The sequence below is a fragment of the Drosophila miranda genome, chromosome XR, assembly GCF_003369915.1.
Source record: "Drosophila miranda strain MSH22 chromosome XR, D.miranda_PacBio2.1, whole genome shotgun sequence".
NCBI classification, from domain to species: domain Eukaryota; kingdom Metazoa; phylum Arthropoda; class Insecta; order Diptera; family Drosophilidae; genus Drosophila; species Drosophila miranda.
Genome location: NC_046674.1, coordinates 14606241 through 14621166, shown reverse-complemented (window position 1 = coordinate 14621166; position 14926 = coordinate 14606241). Strand labels below are relative to the sequence as shown.

General features: G+C 49.2%; 1 protein-coding gene across 3 annotated transcripts in view; it reads right to left on the bottom strand.

Moving 5' to 3' along the window:
* Positions 1-230: 230 nt before the first annotated feature.
* Positions 231-14926, bottom strand: part of LOC108151770 (brain-specific angiogenesis inhibitor 1-associated protein 2) — a 31430-nt gene continuing 16734 nt past the window's right edge. The window contains exons 2-12 of one of the 3 annotated variants that reach the window (XM_033387134.1): positions 14093-14918; positions 5897-5972; positions 5652-5735; positions 5508-5569; positions 5242-5439; positions 5117-5182; positions 4765-4989; positions 4483-4687; positions 3675-4414; positions 3456-3607; positions 231-675 (exon numbers count right to left, since the gene is read on the bottom strand). In XM_033387134.1, the coding sequence (XP_033243025.1) occupies positions 588-675; positions 3456-3607; positions 3675-4414; positions 4483-4687; positions 4765-4989; positions 5117-5182; positions 5242-5439; positions 5508-5569; positions 5652-5735; positions 5897-5972; positions 14093-14137 (1941 nt within the window). In that variant the 5' untranslated portion in view covers positions 14138-14918 and the 3' untranslated portion in view covers positions 231-587. Of the gene's footprint in view, positions 881-1387; positions 3065-3455; positions 3608-3674; positions 4415-4482; positions 4688-4764; positions 4990-5116; positions 5183-5241; positions 5440-5507; positions 5570-5651; positions 5736-5896; positions 5973-14092; positions 14919-14926 lie in introns of those variants that run through there. The other 2 variants (XM_017280616.2, XM_017280615.2) reach the window with 2 other exon arrangements.

The following is a 14926-nucleotide window of genomic DNA, read 5'->3' as shown; positions in this document are numbered from 1 at the left end:
AGGAGTTGAAAAACCTTGCACGGCTAAGTATTACTATCTTCACAGCTGTTAGTCGTATTCCAAGCATGTCCAAATCTGGCTGTACTCCAAGTGGGGAACGTGATGTCCGAGGATTTAATTTACCAGGTATTCAAAGTGCTGCAGGAGACTCGAGACCCCCTCAACCGAAAGACCCTGCAAGACTTGGGCGTAGACCGTCAAGTTAGCAAATTTTGCCAAATTTAAAGATCTAGGTGTTTACTTTACTTTGTTTATTCGGCGTAATAATTGAATAGACATGTCGAACTTTAACATACAAGTACATACAAACATAATGTTAACAAACAGTACAACTTAATGACTACCAAAAAAAACTCCAGGCCCAGCAGCAACTGAACAGAGAACCATCTAATTTAAGTAAATATTAATTTAAGATGCGACAATAATATAATATGTAAGATTTGTATATTATGCTCGTAGGTTTATTCGCTTTTGTGTGTGTGTGGTGTGTGTGGCTGGAGCTCTCAGGTGGCGACTGGGCGACTGGGCGACTGGCTGGCTGGCTGTCTGGCTGGTCACAACAGAAACTCCACCTTCCGCTGTCGTTGCTACTTGTTCACACTCCGATATATCATTGGTGCGGAGCGATCGTTGGTCTTGGTGTGTCGCAGCTTGACTGTGGCAAACTGGGAGGCTCTGCAAAAGAGGAGGGCACTTGTCCAGTAGAGAGTGTGCCAGCGTGCACCCTTCAAGCGCGCCTCTACTTACGGGTCGGGTGGATAGAGGTGCAAGCTAATACGTGTGGGATGGGGCTAGCTGGGGATGGGTCGCACACCCGTTACAGGACTTTGTGTCTGGCTTTCAGTAATCTATTGAAAAGTTGCGGTACACACCGCGCCTGCTAGAAAGGCAAATGACATTCGCATTACTTTGATTACATGTACAGGGGCGGGGACGACAACAGGCTCGTGCAATAGAGTTGACCCCGGACTAACAGAGTGAAACATAATGCTTGGACGGGCTTAGATCTAAACGAAAACAAATTCAGTGATGTGGAGACGAGTGCGATTGTGTGGCAGGCGACCGAGAATGAATGCAGCCCCACGCTGTGGGGCCTTTTGCTGCACAGAAAGCGAAGAAAGTTTGCAATGAGGAGGCGGTACGGTACGGTGCCCATGTTACCCATGAAGCTTCCTCCTTATGGACTGGTTCTTTAGATACAGTTTACAACTAAAATATGTATAATATTAATTATGTATGTACATAATAAAAAAAAAACAAAAATTGCCTTGCCAGTGAAAGATTGTCTGGCATTAAAATATATCTAAGAATTATCTTCAAATTTAAACAGAATGATGCAGGAATAGGAGAACAACTGGAGATATGGGCTCTTTCATTCATTCCTCAGCGGTAATCTCGTATTCCTGGCCATCTTTCACGCTCTCTGCGCATTTTCTTATCCGGTAAGAAAACGGCGAAACTTCATTCTCTTGGCATGGCTCTGGTCCAGTCCAGTCCCGATCCTGATACTGCTCCTGGCGACCAGTCTCACTTTAGCTTGGCACTCGCCGACTTCTGTCCGGTGATGCCGTGCTGCTCCTGGTCCCAGAAGTCGTACCACGGGCCGTAGCTCTTGTTGCCCGTCAGGGCCTTTGAGCTCCTCTCCAGCGTGGCACTGTTGTTGTGGCTGTGGTTGTTGCTGCTGCTGCTGTTGTTGTTGTTGTTGTTGTTGCTGTGGCTGGCGGAGGAGGACTTGAGGAGTCGTGTGCGCGGCAGGATGGTGGCCGTGGGTGCACTTGCATTTGCTGCGGAGTTGCGGGTCAAGGTGCTGTCCTGCTCCTTGGAGGAGGACTTCTTCAGCGTGTTGGTCGCTGTGGTGGAGGTGGAGGAGCGGAAGGTGTGGAACTCCATCTGCTGCTGCTGCTGATGGTGCTGGCGGCGCAGCTTGTCGTCCTTGCGCACCAGATGATCGTTGATGACGATGCAGTCGTAAGGATCGGAGCTGGTTGACTTCAGCTCAGCGTCAGACTCGTCGTCCTCGCTGGTGTAGTACTGCTTGAGGATGTCCTGGCGCTTTACCGTCTTCATGACCAGTCCGTGGCCGTGTCCATGTCCGTGTCCACCCTTGCTGGGACCTCCGTCGTGCTGCATGTCGTCGAAGAAGTTGTTCACGTCGCTCAACTTGAGCGTTCCGTGTTCATCGCTCTCGCCCTCGTCGGTGGAGAGGGGGAACTGCTGTTGCTGGGAGGGCTTGGACCGGCTCAGGGTCTGCGTCTTGTGCTGCGGCGTCGAGGAGGACCCAGAGCCCTGCTTGTCCAACTTACGGTGTGGTTGTGCCTGCTGATGTTGCTGCATCTGGGACTGGGACTGGCCACGGCGCATTGTGCTCAGCCGCTCGCTCTCCGTGGGCTCCTCGATGTCAATCTCAATGGTCTTCATGATCTTCATGCGCGACTTGGGGGTGTAGCTGCTCCTCTGCTGCAGCTGCTGCTGCTGTTGCTGTTGTTGTTGTTGTTGGTGGTGCTGCTGAGGGGGCTGACTCACGCCATAGATGTTCTCATCCTCATCCCCGTAGGCCTCCGTGCTGGTGAGGCTGTCCTTGCGTCCCCGCTTCTCCTGCGACGAGCTGGAGTTGTGCGACTTGGTCAGCGTTCCATTCCCATTACCATTGCCATTGCCACTGCCACTGCCGTTTCCATTGACGTTGCGATCCTCGTCCGAGCGGCGTTCCGCCTCTTCGCGGTCTCGCATCTCCTCGAGATTGGGTGCTGCCACCAGATCCCGGTGCTGCCACAGCGACATCCCAGCCAGGATGTCCTCGCCACTGCGTCCTCCTCCGAACTTCCAGAACGACTTGGTCCGCTTCAGGCCCGCACTGGAGGCCTGCAGGATCTCGTCATCCGAGGCAATCAGATCGTAGCGCATCTTGCCAGCTCCGACCCCGTTCTGGCGGCTCAGCCGGTGCATGCTCTTGTCGTCCATCTGGCTGTCCACGCTGTTGCGGAAGTTCCGGTTCAGGGTCCACGAGGCCACGTCCCGGGGCACCGTGTGCGTGTGCGTGTGCGAGTTGGTATCGGCTCGGCGCCTTTGGCACGTACGTCGTTTGTGGCGCGGATGTGGGGATGTGTCGTTTGGGTGGGCGTGTGGTCGTGTGGGTGCGTGGGGTTAACACAGGGGATGACAAGAAAGGATAAGGATGGCGATACATGAAATCAAAACAAGAGAGGTAAAGAAGCAAACGAAAAATAAATTAAATCGATCAAATCTAGCGCAAAAACTCAGGCATGGCATAGTACGTTTATATGCATATGGGATGGAATCGAAGAATGGTTACGGATTAGTGACAACCAAGAAGAATGCCGGAATGCTGCGGGGCTTTTTGGAGAGCAAACAGGTGGAAAGATCTAGCAATTCACAGGGTACAGTGCTCCCCTCCTGCCCGCATTTGCTCTCCAAACTATATCGTTTCCACTTACCGAATGGGCACACGCTGCGTGGCGGTCTCCTCATCCGAGTAGTCCACCTCCGGCTGCGGGGGCGGCTCATTGGCGAAGCCGCTGTCGTTGCTGCTGTGGAGCGAGGTCTTTGCCGCCACTCCAGACTTGCCCGATGGATGGCTCATGGAGCTCTGTGGGCAGAGGGGGAGAATATTAACTAGAATCTTGGATCACAGGTATCCCCATCCCCATCCGTACCTGGGCTCCGTTCAGGAGCTTCTGCTTGCGTCTCTCGACTGCGGCCGGAACTCCATTGGTGGCGCAGAAGCTCTGCGAGCTGTTCAGCATCCTCGAGGACTGGCTCTGCTGCCCGGTGGGCACGGGTGCCGGCAGTGTGGGCGGTGGGCCCGGGCGTGGATTCGCCCCGGAGCCGGCGCGGTACTTCTTCTGCTGCTTGAGAGTGTCGCCGAACATGCGCGTGGGCGAGGACTCCTCGGCACTGTGGTTGCGTCTCCTCCTGTACGTGGCATCGTTGTCCATCAGCTCCAGCTGGGCATCCGACATGTACTGCTGCTGCTTCTGGTCGTGATAACTGCGCAGGGCACCTCCACCGGTACTACCACCGGCACCGGCACCGGGACCGCCACCTACACCTCCACCGGCTCCGGCCCCCATTCCGATCCCTGCTCCGTTGCGCTCGTAGCTCATGTGCATGTTCTCGTACCGCCTGCCGGTGGAGGGCACCACCTCGCCGGTATCAACCGCGTTTGTGTAGGCCACCGGGAACCAGCCAAAGTGCTGGGTGCGGAGGTTCTCGCCGAACTGCCAGCCCTTGGCCTTGCCGCCCACCAATGCGATGCGGTCGCCCTCCTCGAAGGACAGCTGGTTCTCCCCGGAGGGCATGTAGGCGTAGAGGGCCTTGACCAGCGGACGCTGGTCCCCGCGCTGATCGTCGCTATGTGGCGCCAAGTGTTCCTCGATGATCTTGTGTTTGTTGCCTGCGCACCGAAGGGAGGAGAGGATCTTGTACTGGTCCAGCAGCTAGCAGCTAGCATTATCCACTTACCCGAGCCTAGGCCAGTGCCCACGAGGGCCAGATTGAAGTCGGACTTGGCGCGTGGCAGCGAGTTCTGGGCATAGTGCGATGACCCCACTCCGCCGATGTTCTCACGCTCGTGCAGGGTGCGCATATCCCCGTAGGGGGCGTCGATGCTCCGCGACTTTTTCAGCTGGGTGTGGACCTGGTCGTCGTCTCCGTCTTTGATGCGCTCCTGGGTTGAATGGTTAACAGAGTTGTTAGCGCCCAATCGGTTGGGGCATCGAGCATGGGGCATGGGGCATTACTCACCAGGCGTCTCATGTTCGTGTTGTTGTTGTTGTTGCTGCTGCTGCTGTAGCCGCTCTCGTACGCGGACGGCGGAATGATCTCACGAGAAGCGGCAATTTCTTGCCAATTTTCGAAATTATTATCAATTACCGTCTTCCCGGTGGTGTGATAGGCCATCCAGTGCTTGGCGATCGAGCACTGGCGCTCCAAGACGAACCCATAGCGACGTCGCTCCTGTGTCATGGCCTGAACGGAAGTGGCAACGCAAGCAACGAAAGGGAATCAATCGTGAGGAGGAGGAACCACACGCACACGCACATGCACAAGCACACAGTGCACAATGCAACGATTCGGCCAGAGCCAATGAACTTACATTCTTGTAGCTTTGATCGCAGAACACATCCAGCTTCTTCTTTTGGTCCTCGAGCACCTGCAGGCTCTGTGGGGAAATCCATTTGATTAGCCCGATCTTTTCGATCTTTCGCTCGGACCACTCACCCTCAGCTCCTTCTCGGTGTTCTCGGGCGTGGCCTTCTTCTTGCGCTGCTTCTTCATGGTGGAGACGGCCTTCTGGTAGCTGTCCATGCGCACCTTGTGCTGCTGCATGAACTTCTTCTGCTCGTGCTGCACCACCTTTGTGTCCTTCTCCAGGTTTGTCTCCAATGGCACCAATAGATCCACATAGAAGGCTTTCAGCTGTAAGTATTTTCGGGTGAGTGTTGCAGGGCCCAAGCTCTCCTCCAGTCCAATCGATTAGTACTCACAATATTCATCTGCTGCTCCTGTATGTCCTTGTTGACGTTCACAACGCTCATCAAAGCCGAACCTAAAGGGGAGAACAGAACGCATACATCACTCGCTGTACCCATTGGGGGATTTCGGTTTGCTGGCGTGGAGTGGAGTCTTACCAATATCGCCCGTTCCGCTCTGCTGGGCGTTCATTGCAATCTTGGCCAATGCTTCATTGAATAGACGCGAGGCGGTTGCGGCACCTGTTGCATGAAATGGCACGGAATGCATTGCAAATTAGTTAACTGTATAGTGCAGACAATGGGCCTCCCCATCTGTCCCCCCCTCCCCCGCTCCCCATCGGTCCTCTGTCCCCCGGTCGCTGGTGTGGTCAATTATGATGCGATGCGAGAGTATTACTTACCATGCAACGCCTTGAGGTAGCTCTTGCCCGCCGCGATCAGCTGCCTGGCACCCGGATTGAATCTGTCGAGTATGTTCTGCAATGGAATGGAAGAGATCGATATAGTCGTTAGTTCGGGTGCAATACAATACAATCTTGTGCTTACTTATCGCACAGATAATTAAATGTAATTTATGAGCCAGGCCAGGCCAGCATTCCCCCCCAAACATTTCAATTTCATTATGTCTTGGGCTATGCTACACCGGGACCCAGGCAAATCTCTGGTAATGGCTTGCCACGCTGTGCCGCGGGTAGTAAAAGTCTGTTGTATAAGTTGATTTGAGACAATGTTGTGTTGTGGTCAGAGCCAGAGCCAGAGACATCGTTAGTTCCGTGTAACTCAGCCACGCGGTTGTTGCTCAAACAAAAAAAAAACACAGTCGCACTCGTAATGCTAATTGAACATTTAGCAATCTATCATCTACGACTATCAACAAGTATCTACGACTCTGGCGGTGAGTGTAAATGAAAGCGAGCTGTGGGCTAATGAATACCAATACAATCCAACAATAATTAAGATTCCAACTGACCAAACCCCCGATAGATGTACTACTGGGGACACTGTACTTTCCGTATTCTCTCTCAACGTTCAGAATCCCATTTGGATCATCCATGTTATGCATTTCGATCTGCAATTTGGAAGTAGTAAAAATCGAGTTCCGCAAAAGATTTCCCACTTGGCGGTATTTTTACCAAGTGCAGAGTCATGTTTGGACCAGTTGTGCGCCAATTATGAACTGGATTTCATTTCCAACTGGATTCCGGGTGTATTAAACCCCCATTAGCTTATCGCATAGTCGAATTGCAACGTAACAATATGTAAGACGTGATCCCTAACCAGATTCTGTACCGGTTTATGCTTCATTCAATTTACATTCGGTGGTGCTTTAGACAGCCATCTTTTATGGATACCAGACTAGATAAAATTGAGAGTTTATTATCAAACTATCAACTAAATGGCATCCAGTTGAGTTCCTTCCAATGGTGTTTTCAGACTCTTTTTAGAAGTCAAACCATCCCATACACATTCAATTAAAGATTAAATGAAGAATCATTCAACATAAATCAAAATTCAAGATTTGCAATGTAATTAATCATTCCACTACCTCCCCCATAGCCAATGGGAACCCCCATAGAATTTATAATTCCTTTGGGGGAAATACTTAAGCCGCGGAATCATAAATCTATACTGGACAATGAATCATTCGATCATCAGTAATCGGAAAATGCAAAAATAATAAACAGCTAAGCGACAATTAATTAACAACTTTACAGATGAGAAAAGATTTGCATACAATGCGAGTTCGAGATGCGGACTGGCAATGGGTCTGGGACTGGGACTGGGAGTGGGAGAGTTGAAAGGTGCATCTGGGATGACGTGAACCGTTTGTCATGTGTGATGTGACATCATCGTAGAGCGAGTGCTGACACCATAAAGCGCCGTGACAATGAGCCACATTGGTCCTGGGCTTGGCCCCACAGTAAACACCACCCGCCGTGGAAGTAGAAGACAATGTCGAGCTCTTAGCACGCAAAGCCATAGCCGAAAAACAAAACCAAAGTGGTCTCTGGCGACAAAGTGTTTTCATTGTCTGTGTCTCGGAACAAAGAGGCAGCTTTCGAAAAGCCAATCTTTAAACACTCGTTAGATACTCGCATACTCGTAATTGATGGTTGGATTGTGTTCTTGTGATAACTGAGAAATTCTTTGGTGGTCAATCATTTCCGGTCGAGCACTCACTGGGGCCGAGTGTGATTGGTCAGTGGCCGCCAGAAAACAATTAGCAGCAAAATGTCAAAAATAACAAAGTGCAAACAATAGATGTACCTCTCTAGCTCTGGAACAGTTCAATCCGCTTGTGCTGGGGATATGACGCCCAGCCCAGAGAGAGGTATTTGCCCCAGCAATTTATTAGCCGCAAATGTGGCATCAAGGCGTGGGAATGAATCGAGCAGAGTCGAGTCGACACGAGTCTGAAAAAGTCAGTTATTCAGATAGTTGAAAACTCGAATACTCGAATACTCGAATACTCGTCCCCGAAGGTCGTCGCTGTTTAACGATTCAACTTGCCCGAGTTTGAGTGTTTGCTTTTATGATCTACTAGCCGGCTGATTTATCTTTATCTTCCACTCAAAGACACAGATACAGATACAGATACAAAGCTGCACAGTTTGCATTCCCCGAACGCGATGTGTGTGCCCTTCTCAAGTGCACTCGTGCCGATTGACCTCACTGCAATTACATTTAATATAGATACAGATACAGATACTCTCACACTCGTGCCTTAATCACTTCGAAGATACAGATGTACAAATGTACATGGCCGCAGACCTCTGGGGGGATCAGCAGTTATGGGTTTATCAATGTTAATTGTTTGCTTCTCTGGGGCCCAACTCATTTGCGGTTGCTGCAATCAACGTTTGGGTCACTGGAGCTATCAAAACACCCAACGAATGTGATCCACCACTGGATCTGTGAATTGATTATACCCTTGATATAATGATAGCAATGAAAACACTAAGCACTCTAAGACTCTGAACAAATATTGTTGAGTAAACGTTTAGGCGCTCATTTGGAGTTGATATCTCAAGAGGTTGGCGCTATATATTGATTTGTACATATTTGATTATACGGAACTGATGGTTCACAGACTGATGCCTCATAGGAGGACCTTATGGCACCCCCTGCTAGCGTTCCTCTGTCCAAAGCGTGTCCCCCTACGGACCGTGTGCCCTTTCCTTTCCTCTGTGATCTTATCTGGCCGTGTAATTGCCCCAACTGTTTAACAAATTCCCGGTCGTTCGATTCGGCAATTAACCAGATAGTCGTATCCCCCACTGGATAGCCACCCACTCCCCCAATCTGCGGGGCAATTAGAAATGCGGCTTGCTGACGCAACCGCTTATCACGCCCGAAAATCTCCACAGCAACAGCCGCACTTAACCCAAAATTAATTGAGGTAGTCTTGCCCATTTCCCATTACCCATTGCCTCCGCCCAGCGGCCAGATCCCAGCCAGGCCAGGTCTGAATCTAAGCCAAGACCCGACCCAAGAGTGGGGTGGCTTTGCCTCTAATCGTCGCTTAACATAAATCGCCAGCCAGCGAGCGCCACATATGTAATTTTTTTAATTAAAACAGAGCCACTAACCCACCCTCTCTCTCTCTCTCTCTGCCCCCCGCTTAGGCAGGCAACGAGGCGGAATTGTGGAAGGGTAGGAAGGGTACGAACGGTACGAGGCGAAGGAGAGCCACATTCAGGTTAGGCCATAATTCAGCGACGCCGGCAAGCGACACACCCACCTCCGAGGCATGCGAGAATGCAGCCACAAAGCAACATCACCAACAACAGCAAAGGAAGACTCTTTCGGCAGTGACCGAGGCGTTGGATACCCTTACCATTATGTACACACATATATTATATATCGTACGAAATAAATAGTAATAAAAGTAGAAGACACTCAGGGTTTGGTTAGCATCGAAATGTTTAAGTAAATAAATACAATTTTACTTCGAAAAAAACACCTATTTATTGTATTACTAGAGAGTCAACTCTTGGAGAAGTTCAAATGGGGAACCGGAATGTTCTTCATTGATGTTTCGGAAGAAACCTGAGAGGCGGTGCCAAAGTGATCGATGGAACTGAATACCGAGTATATTCAGCACTCCAATACGTATGCGATCAAGAATATGTAAATATTTGATGTGAAATGTGCTTCCCTTGCTGCATTGGAGGCAAACATTTGGTACGAGTCGCAAATACCCTCCAAAAAGGGTAGGCCAACGGGCAACAACCGTAAGCCGCAATTATGCCAATTAGAAAACAACAAATGCAAAAAGCAACACGCAACAGGTATTCCAACAACAGCAACAACAACAAAAACAAACGCGAAAAATTCCAACAACAACAAAAAGCCAACTGTTGACAAAACTTCAACTTGGAAGGCGTCAGGCCGCAACCAGTCACGCCCACACAGCTAGTGGCAGAGAGGAGTGGCACTGTGGTGGCACTCAGCCGAGGAGTGGCTGCGGCTGTGGCTAACCCTCTCCGTGCCACAGATCCCCCCCCTCCGGCACTGCGGGCAAAACTCCTCTCCTCGCTCCACAGATAATGAGCGCCAAGTGCGTGAAAAATGCTAAACGCAACGTAATTCTCGGTTGCGTGACTTTTTCCCAGGCCTTGGGGAAAAGCAGCAATAAAATTATATTTCTGCCAGGGACCAGATGTCCCTGGGGGATTAAAAACAGAACGCAAGGGGCAGGATCTTTGAACAAACACGGCGTCCCATGAAATCCTAGGGCAGAGCCCAAAGGAAAGAAATCTTATAACCGAGTTTTAATTTAATTTTTATCTCGAAACTTCCCTAGCCCATCCTCCTGTCGGCTGGGGTATAAGCAAAACGATCCAAAGTATGATTGGTAGGGCTTCTCTCGGCCGAGTCGGACGTTAACCCAGTTCCATTTGCCATGGTCATACCCATCCCGGCGCCGGTGCCGATGCCGGTGCCGGTGACTAGGCCCATGCTCATATCCGAGCTCGGTTAGCCATTTACATTCCCATTCTTCTGGAGAGGCCCAACGGCAACGCCAGCCCAGGCGATGTGACATCGTTCCAAGCGGCGGCCTCTCTAATGCAGCAGCAGCAGCAGCCTTAGAAATGCCTCAGACATGGCAATCATGGGTACTGTCCGCTGTCGGCTGTCCAGTGCCTGTTCCCAGCTCCAGTCCCCAGTCCCCAGACCCAAATACCCTGGCATTAGGCACCGTCGCGTCGTTGTCGCTGTCGTCGTCGTCAGTGGCTGCAATTTTAATTTATTTTCATTGCCTGTCCCTCTCGTTCACTGGTTGATTTTTTGTTGCAGTTTCAGCACACTACGGACACCTCCGTCCCATCCCACAGAGTGCCGGGTGCTGGGTGCCGGGTGCCTGCTCTTGCGGGGCTTCGCCTCCTTCAGCGCCTTCGGGCAGGTTGGCCTTTGTGTGGTCACCCGAACGTCACTCCGATCTGATCACTGGCGGCAGGCTGCTCCCGGCTTTAGGCCCCAGGCCTTAGTTTCAGCTTCAGCTTCGATTTATGTGCCGGAGAATGTGCCATAAATCTAAGCGAATGACAAACAATTCGGAGTCATTCATCGCCACCGCATGGCCTGGCATGGCATGGCATGGCAGCTGTTTGAATGAAATGCGTTTCTGAACATCGACTTGACGGCACAGCTTGGCTGCGGTTTTGCACCACTCAAAAAAAGATATTCACTCAAGGAAACGATTCAGTAGAAGACAGTCATACTCTTGCGGGAGACACTCAATTGTCTTTATATTTATTTCTCTAATTAATTTCTATGCAAGTTTCCATAGAATGTATGAATGTATGTCCCATCCGATCTCGGATCCCATTCCTCCCTGAAGCTTGTAGGACGTTAAATGGAAAAATGGAAAGTGAAAGCGAATATTGTTATAAAATCAAGGGTACTGTACTGTACATCTCTCCACATAATTTACTTGTTGGCAACTGGAGATTTATGTTTAAGCGGAGTGAAAGATTTATGAGCGTACAATTTTCGTAAATTGCAATAAATCTTTCGGTAAAATTATGAAAAGGTAAAATGGGATTTATATAATTTATTTATAAGTTATATTTGATCAAAAAAACTGTGTTGTTTGTGGCAAACGAGGCTCTCGTTCCCCTTTGTAGAATGCTGGAGCCCAGATCCAGATAAAACCGAATCCAATTAATTAGCTAAATCTCGGAAATTTCGCAGACTCATTGGCCGGCCCGCACTCCGCCGAGGAACACCCTGAGTGTACCCTGCACCCGTTGAGTGTGCGAATTTTTAGAAAGGCCACCGCTCGACTGCAAATAAAGATATGCCAGAAAACGGACCGCACATGGGCTTAGAATGGAATAGAAAATAAACAAGCGAACCGAACGAGATATCGCATTAATTAAAACCCGTTTAAGAGCGGCGAGGGGCCGAACCCAGAAGTGAATTCACAGACACAGTTCCCATACAGAAAGACGCAAATGGCAGACAATCTATTGAGCCGCGAGAGAAGGCAAACTAAGTATAAGATAATACCATAGGTAATATATGAAAAACCATAGCCATATAATGCCATAATAGATCGATGTTCGGATGGACCGACGGCAGACAATTGCGAATAAATCACTTGGAATTAAGTCATAATCATGTTGATGTTAGAGGAAGTCACTTCCCTGCTGTTGGCTGGGATGTTGATTGATGCTCTCGCGGCAATTCAGATTCAAATTCCGATTTTTCCCCGCAAGTCGCGGGCAAGTTCGTTTCCTGAGTCTTTCGTTTGTCGAGTGGCGCAACCGCAACCCACTAATTAAATGAGTCCGCAGCCACAGTCCACATATTTATTCGATTTTCTTCGCCTGCGACTGTCACAAATAAACAATAACAGTGTTGAAAAAAAATTAAAAAAAAAGCACCAGCGCGCAGTGCAAAAAATGCAAATGGCGGCCGAGAAAATGCAGCCATGTGCAACGTGCGACGCGGCAGGGAAGCAACCCGAAAACAAAATTTCCGCAATTTTCCAGCTGCCTGGAAAACAGCAAAACCGCAAAGCCGCGGCGGCGGCTGCGGCGTCGGCAACAGCAAGTTTTCCAAAGAAAAACTGCAAGTTACATAATGAAATGGATGCGCGAAAAATGTGCAATGCCTCTGCCACAGCGTGGCCCCGGTGCCGTGCCCCAGGCAGATGCAACTGCAACACGGCACACAAAAAGAAGCCGAAACTTGCCAAACTCCCAAGGCGGAGTCGATGGCTTCCCCTCTCCTATTTCTCTCTCCCTCTTTTCTCTGACTGCCGCTGTCGTCACTCGAGTCGGGGGGCCGGTGGGGTCGCAGTCAAACAAACAAACAAACAAATCAAATCAAATCAAATCTCCAATTGAACTTGTTTGTTCGGATCGGATCGGATCGGATTGGTTACGATACGTATCATATGGCCAGAAAAGTATGCCAAAAAAACTAAACAACACAGCCGCCTTGTGTCGTGACCAAATTTGGATATTTACACAGCAGCCACCAGCCAACAGGCCCACAAGAAATTCACTTTCAAATGTCTTTTAGCCTTTTTGAATCTTAAGACATTTTCGGGTTTCTTGTTAATATTTATATGGATTTTTTTGGCTTGAGGGTATTTTGAATTTTTGATTTTGTTTGCTACCAACTAAAGGCACGCCATTCTAATGGCCTTTTGGCTTCAGGAGAGGGCTTCAAATTCTTGTGATAATCCCGAGTGCAAACCTGAATAAAAATATTAATAAATAACATATAAGAATATACAAATGTAAAGATAGAAAATAAAAGACACAGTGAAAAGCCATTTGCTGGGTTTGGCCATGTTTCTTCTCCATCGAATCAATCGAAGGCGTTCAAATACCTTTCCTTAAGATTTTCACAATACTCGCAGTGTTTTCTTTAAATGCAAAACCATTAAAGTCGTGGCACTATAACACTTCGGTGGGGTGTACTACTCCCCCATGCCGAGGTCGTAAAAGTCCAACACATAAGAGTCCATAAACATAGGTCGAAGGCAATTAAAATCGATGACCTCCATCGCCAGGGCAGCGATTTCTTTGTGAACTTTTAGGGGTATGATGATATGATGGTATGCCATTTTTGTAGATTATCTTTTCTGTGGCTTTCGTTTTGGGGAGATCGCGTGTGGCGATTAAATTAGCTTACAAAGAAAACGTTTATCGTTATAAATTGTTTTCCGAAAGGGTAAACATCGTTATGAGCGTAACAGTAAATTGGTGGCAAATGGCTAATTGAAATGGCCTTCATGCAACAGCACCGTTAGACCGTTTAGCTGTCTGTCAGCGGGGTTATATAAGACGTTTTTGGCCCAACCTTCGAGCTCCCCGAACTAATGACAGCCCAAGGAAAGAGCTGGAATTCTTACAATTTACAGTAGCGACAGATCTTTGGGGAGGTTTTGCTTATAAAATTATCTCAAATTTGATGAATTTACACGCTGAGACGTTTCTGTTGCAGAATCTGTCTGACTTCCCTCTCTCTCTGTCTCTCGCAGAGTGGCTTAGCAGCAAGGGGTCTCTCTCTCTCTCTCTCTAGTACCCTTTATGTGTCTGATCTCTGGAAAAAAAAGCACAGAAAATCAAGCTTACCCTATAAACGCCATCCACCAGTTTTGTAACTTCTTCGGCCTCCATTGTGGCTGGTCTCCAATGCCGGTTCGGTTCCTATCGATCAATGAATGAGACGCGAAGTGCTTGTGGCAGTGGCAGTGTGGCTCCAAGTAGCTAAATAACTGGGCTACTGATGGATCCAACCGAAGGTGGCGGCAACAACAAAAAACAACAAAACAACAAAAAAAAACAAAGGCCCGAAAATCACTTGCAGCTTGAATTCACTTTCAACTGCAGCGCCCGAATGGTAGGAGCCACGGATTCCGATTCGGATTCGGGTTCAGACTCAGTTTCGGACACGGGCGGCACTCGATTTTCACTTTCTAAATGTGGCACAGACGGAGCAGCGGCGGAGTCGACCCAAAAGTGTAAAGACGTTGAACCGGGCCAACTCAAACTCGAACTCAAACTCAAACTCGAATTTGGAGTAAACTTGTAACTTTGACTTTCGTTGCAGAATCTTGGAAATCTCGTTTCTGCCGCAGACTGGCGGGTACTGTCGTGACTTTCTTTTTGGCGGGTAGACCCAAAGCTCGGATCGAGACCACGTAACGCCGCGCACCAGGTAAATGAAATGCCAGCACGCCGAGAGCGGGCCAACCGATTGAGCTGGTTGCAGTCGGCTTTCTGTCTCTGCTTCTGTCTCTGCTTCTGCTTTTGCTTCTGGCCAACTGTTGACTTCTGGAGCGGGTTTCCGGCGAGGTCTCCGAGTCGTGTTTCTTGGCCGCTTTTATGCGATGATGTTTGCACGGCCTGTTATCACCAATTTCCACCGGTGTTACACGTGATTCGGTTATTTGTGGATCTGAAAAG